The sequence below is a fragment of the Aptenodytes forsteri genome, unplaced genomic scaffold (genome assembly GCF_000699145.1).
Source record: "Aptenodytes forsteri isolate BGI_AS27 unplaced genomic scaffold, ASM69914v1 Scaffold249, whole genome shotgun sequence".
NCBI classification, from domain to species: domain Eukaryota; kingdom Metazoa; phylum Chordata; class Aves; order Sphenisciformes; family Spheniscidae; genus Aptenodytes; species Aptenodytes forsteri.
Genome location: NW_008796188.1, coordinates 500,008 through 500,236, shown reverse-complemented (window position 1 = coordinate 500,236; position 229 = coordinate 500,008). Strand labels below are relative to the sequence as shown.

Sequence of the window (229 nt, the reverse complement as noted above, 5' to 3'; positions counted from 1 at the left end):
AGTGCCCACCCCCTGTCCCGGTGCCGTAGGCTTCAACCCGCGCTGGGAGGAGACGCTGAGCTTCCAGCTGCGGGTGCCCGAGCTGGCCCTGGTGCGCTTCGTGGTGGAGGACTACGACAGCACCTCCTGCAATGACTTCGTAGGGCAGTTCACCCTGCCCCTGGCCAGCATGAGGGAAGGTGGGTGGGTGCCACCACCCCCCCGCTGCCCCCGGGGACGGGGACGGTCC

General features: G+C 69.9%; 1 protein-coding gene across 1 annotated transcript in view; it reads left to right on the top strand.

The window, feature by feature from the left end:
- PLCD3 (phospholipase C delta 3) overlaps positions 1 to 229 on the top strand; it is a 10,420-nt gene that overhangs the window by 8,939 nt on the left and 1,252 nt on the right. The window contains exon 15 of the mRNA XM_019474265.1: positions 30 to 179. Coding sequence (XP_019329810.1) covers positions 30 to 179 — 150 coding nt within the window. The remainder of the gene's footprint in view (positions 1 to 29; positions 180 to 229) is intronic.